At 42.6% G+C, this 4,881-nt stretch overlaps 1 protein-coding gene across 1 annotated transcript; it reads right to left on the bottom strand.

Annotated features, from left to right (window-relative positions):
* Positions 1–3,339: 3,339 nt before the first annotated feature.
* Positions 3,340–3,525, bottom strand: T265_15815 (hypothetical protein; the record flags this gene model as incomplete). The annotated part of the gene is made up of 1 exon (XM_009179181.1): positions 3,340–3,525. A coding segment is annotated over one exon (96 nt), but the record flags the coding sequence as incomplete, so codon positions are not given.
* Positions 3,526–4,881: the final 1,356 nt, after the last annotated feature.

Genomic DNA, 4,881 nt, shown 5'->3' with positions numbered 1-4,881 from the left:
GGTAATCGGCTTGACGAGATACCACCTCGCATTGATTGCACACGCAAACTTGAAACAAGGCAAAGCCAAATACGCAACATGTAAGCAGCATCCTACGTAGTCTAATTTTGTTTGGTCGAATAAATAATACCATATCCTCAATCCGACTATAGTGGAGATTTTATAACTGCGAAATTCTGTGGCTCCTAAGCTTCTAGCGAAATAGGCACTTTGGTGCAAGTTTTACATTCAAAACCACCAATTTTGTAATACTAGTATGCATCCACCAGTCTAGTGGTCATCCTAGCTACAAATACTTCCATGATGTCATTTAAAACGTCCGGATAAGAAAAACTATTGGTGTAGGAAAAAAGATTGATCCTGCGTGAGGATGTTTCGGTGGTCGACAAAATTGTGTTCACGAGAACTATCGTGAAAAATTGACTTAATCCCACCCGTCAATTTTAGCATCATAATGCACCATTCAACTTCCAATTGCAATGGGAACATGGACGTCCGAAAATTCCATTAGCCGAGAACGACTTTGACAGCTCAGAGCTTATGAAAGGCAAAAAAGTGCCTCGTTTGAACGATGGACTGCAGTATCTCCACTTGTGTACTCATCTCCACAGACCTGGATTGCTGAACATAGAATGCTGTCACCGAATACTCGAGGGTGTCTTCGGTTAAGATAATACACGTCTAACTTGTGACTTGATATAGGCGTTTTCCATCCGGCAGTGCTCAACACATACACGCAATTACTGAATAAACGTAGGGATGATATTCGACAAAACGGGCCAAACCGAAAGTGCATCGGCTTGAATGAGCTAGCAGTTTAACACATATCACCCAACTGCGAATTCGCCAAATTTTTTAAATACCATACATGTAGATTTGTAGAAAATCACTCAGCAGTTTTATGGCACACGTCCCACAACCACTATGGTTGTTGTACGTACGTTGGCGTTTCATCGATAAACGTTTGCCCTTCAAATTGTTTGCGCTCTACGTAAAATATCGCAAGGGTTTCAAGATCCACGAGAGCTGTTCGGGTAACACTAATCCACGAATAAGATTTGATCGTAGGTTTCGACTGGTCCAGGGAGTAAAGCAGGATTAAAATATAACCGAATTCATTTGTATAACTGTTCCACAAGCGTGACGGACTTCATGTATATCACTGAGATTGCCCCATACAGTACATTTATAAACACTGCGTACAATTCTTAACTGGAAACCCCACACTTTCAAGCGTGTATATTTGACCCAAAATAACACCCATCTGGTGCATCACGGTTCAGATTTTTGAGTCAGAGGCGAGGGGCATTTCCCCCCTACATTGTTCGTTGCCTGGTGGGTCAGGCTTTTGAGTCATAGACTCAAAGCCTGAAACCTCAAACAAACACTCAGCCTGTGCCTGATTAACGGGGGTGTATTATTTGCTAACAGAATTCTGTGTTCAACAATGTTACTTCTCACCTCTTTTATATCGTAGATGCAGGTGTGTTTATATTGACCGAAGAGATTTGTGGTACTGCCTAATGATCAATGATAAAAAAGACTCATTCACGATCCCACACACTCATTTCCATAAAAGAACTTTTAGCGTCCGTACTCTATGTCCAACCAGCAAATAAACGCAATGTAGAAACCTTGCAGCCATTCACACAGATGCGCAATCTGTCTACAAAACACACAAGCAAGACTCACGCATGATTATGCTTCTCAGAGAGCCCAGAGCGATTTACATCCTTGGGAATGTTCTCTGCCCTCCATTTGGTGCTCTATGCTAAACTCCGCTGCTGTGTGAAGTTCTGACGGAGGCTATCACCTGTGCTCACCACATCAAGCGGTGTCATACGGGATTGCAATCTTTCACCATCACCATTCAACCTCGTAATTGGTACGATTATGAGAAACTTTGTTCCAGCCTCTAATACCTGTGCGTTTGAGAGGCACCCGGAACATCCGTACGTAGATATCGACTACGCAGACGACAAAGCTCTTAATGAATGCTATGCCTTGGTAATGCACAAAGTAACTAATGACCTAAATAATTCTGCCTCATGGATCTGCACGCGCTTCACACCTGCAAATTCTAAAGTGCTACTACAGGACCGAGTAGGAATCCGCCCTAGCCACACGGCTCCAGATGAACCGCTTGAGATGGTGTACAAAGTTTTCTACCTAGGCAGCTGGGTCAGACCCGACCGTCTGGGGGAAGAAAATATTTCTGTCATAGTTGGAAAGGCCAGATAAAATTTTGTTAACATTCGTCAGCTGTGGCGAACGGGAGGCATCAGCCGATATCACATCGTGCTGCATATTGTTGTAAGGTACGAAAATCAGGCCACTGAGCGCTAAAGACGTCGAACGATTCTCGGTATGTGGCTGCTGATGTGTTCAAAGCATTACCTGCGTCTGGTGAAAACACCGGTTTCGGCAATGCTGATATACGTCGAAGGGAATATGGAAGAAACAACGTGCGCACGACAAACCAGCATTTCACACGGCCTAATTTGCCTTGGCTTTGCATCTTGGTCCGTTTGTCAGTCGAACAAATTCTTTGAAGGTTTACTTTCAGAACCGCACGGTGTGTGCAAACGATCCAGGCGAGTCCAAACAATGACCTAACAGCGAAGATTTAAATCCATTAACAACTGACTGAGCTGCATTGGCCACTGGCGTCTCCCTCACTGGGAATTCTAAGGCAATCCACATGGGTGGACGTGTACCAGCCACGCCCAAATTAAGGTTATGGATCCAAATTGTTGTTTTCATTGCACAGGGCCCTACCCAGTCTTTTCATTTGGAAGTCCAGAGACAGTCCTGTACTTACGAGCTATTTCATCAGTTATCGCATCTCCCAAAAGTATCGGTTGAACGATATGCGGCAGCTGACAGCACTGAATGACATGTACGCATTTCCTATAGCTGAATGTGTGATGACGATGATGGTGAGAATTTGGCGTTTGTCAGCCCATTCTCATTGCGCGCCGATCCAATTTTATTCCTGCCTGAGGAAATACATACCAAACGGAACCTGCCATTTGAGTGGGCTCCAAATTGCATGCTCTGAATTTATCAGCTTTTCGATACAGTGTTCCATTAATTCATATGTTTCTTACACTTCTTTATTCTGCTCTGTATTTTTGTTCGCTCAAAATAGCTCAAACAAGTGACTGGGTGGATTCATTACAAAATCGCCGAAAAGAAGGGAGAAAACTCAAATACGGAACAAATGTGATTGTCACTTTTTTATGGAAAGAAATGCTGCTCGTGACTCAACGATTACGTTTGAGTTTTTATGCAAACCATGATGAAATTGTACCTGTTCACCTGTTTACATGTACTCACATTTGTCGATGGAATTATTGTCCCGTTGACAGCCAACAGGCGCTCATTCGGTGGCTGACGTTCACCAATTCCATTAAAAACTTCCTTCATTTGACTCTGCGGTACTTTTGAGTGACAGTGGGGAATTGCACCTGAAATAACAGGCTTGGCTCCAGAATTGTTCTCCGGGTAGATACTAGCATGACACTGATATAGAAACTGGTGGTAGTCACGAAGTGTGTAAATCACATAAAGCCAGTTTTGCGCACTCGGAAATTAGAAAGCCTTGTCTAACAAGGACATCGAAAACGGTGAGCCTTATTTTGACCCTTCACTGAAGGATTCGTGGCATAACTAGGAGGGAAATTTTGGCATCATTCAACCAATTTCGAAATAACTTCACTGTCTTTCTTGCTACTACAATATATTGTATTTAGTTGATGTTCTATCCAGATAATACTTCGGGATCAAAATAGAACCAATATACTAGGTTTAGGGTTTCCGCGACTCCAGGCAATCGTTTTAATCTAAACCTGTACGTAGTGATCAAATGCGCAAGAGAACAACACAAACTATTGTATATTTGACGGGTATATTATTTAGGGATCGCATGACAAGTAGGCTAGGTTTGGCTGCAAATTTATTCACTGTACTATCAAACCAACATTTACCGTTGAAATGCTTAGGTATTGTCGTCATCTTGTTTATCAATGCTAATAGGTTTTGAGGATTCAAATCGGCGTGGTTTACATCAATCAGTTCGGAACAACGCGTGTGTGACAGTGCTATTGACCCACATTTTGCGTCATGGATTACGACTTTGAATAAGGCCTATGTTATATTTCTTTGGAGATTCACAAATGCGATGTTCAATTTCAGTGTCGATTTCAGCACTTTGTGTGTGGAGTTATACACTGGGCACTAAATAATGGAAATGACTCCGGATTGTCCTGAGTATGTTGGATAAGCAGGAAGCAGTTATATGTGATTACTGAAATGTGGTTAGTAGCACCTCGACCACAAAATAATCTCGAAGCAAGTTAAATCAGAACCTGCGGTGTGCTTGTTCAGGGCCTTCGGGAGCGATGACCAAATAAATTCCCGAATTCTCATCATTAATGATTGTTATGCCACCAGGTCAACCAGCGAAGTCTGTAGAAATTAAAAAACGGAAATAAGCAGCTGTGATGTGCGCTAACTACGTGAAACCTGTTGATCATCTGACTACACCCTGATGCTTAACCACCTTTGCGAATAAGTGCAATCGAAGTTTTTAGGTTACCAATTTAGCACGTATCTTAAGCGCGTATCTTTTGCATGTAAGCTGCTTCCAGTGGGCAAATAATATAAAGCGGTTCAACTCTGCGCATCATGAAACAGATGCAGTCAGTCGGGCACAACATATAAGATGAGTGCGTAAAACTGCCAGTTCAATGCCACCAAGTATTACCCTTCTTTGAAATTCTGACGACACAACATTTGGTGTGAGAAGCCTGCTGCCATTTTCTTCCAGGAATGAAGGATACACATCGATTTGCTACAACGTCAGACTGCAAAATGGTT

The sequence above is a fragment of the Opisthorchis viverrini genome (assembly GCF_000715545.1).
Source record: "Opisthorchis viverrini unplaced genomic scaffold opera_v5_1108, whole genome shotgun sequence".
Lineage (NCBI taxonomy): Eukaryota > Metazoa > Platyhelminthes > Trematoda > Opisthorchiida > Opisthorchiidae > Opisthorchis > Opisthorchis viverrini.
The sequence above is the reverse complement of the archived record's forward strand: the minus strand, read 5'-3'. Positions and strand labels throughout refer to the sequence as shown.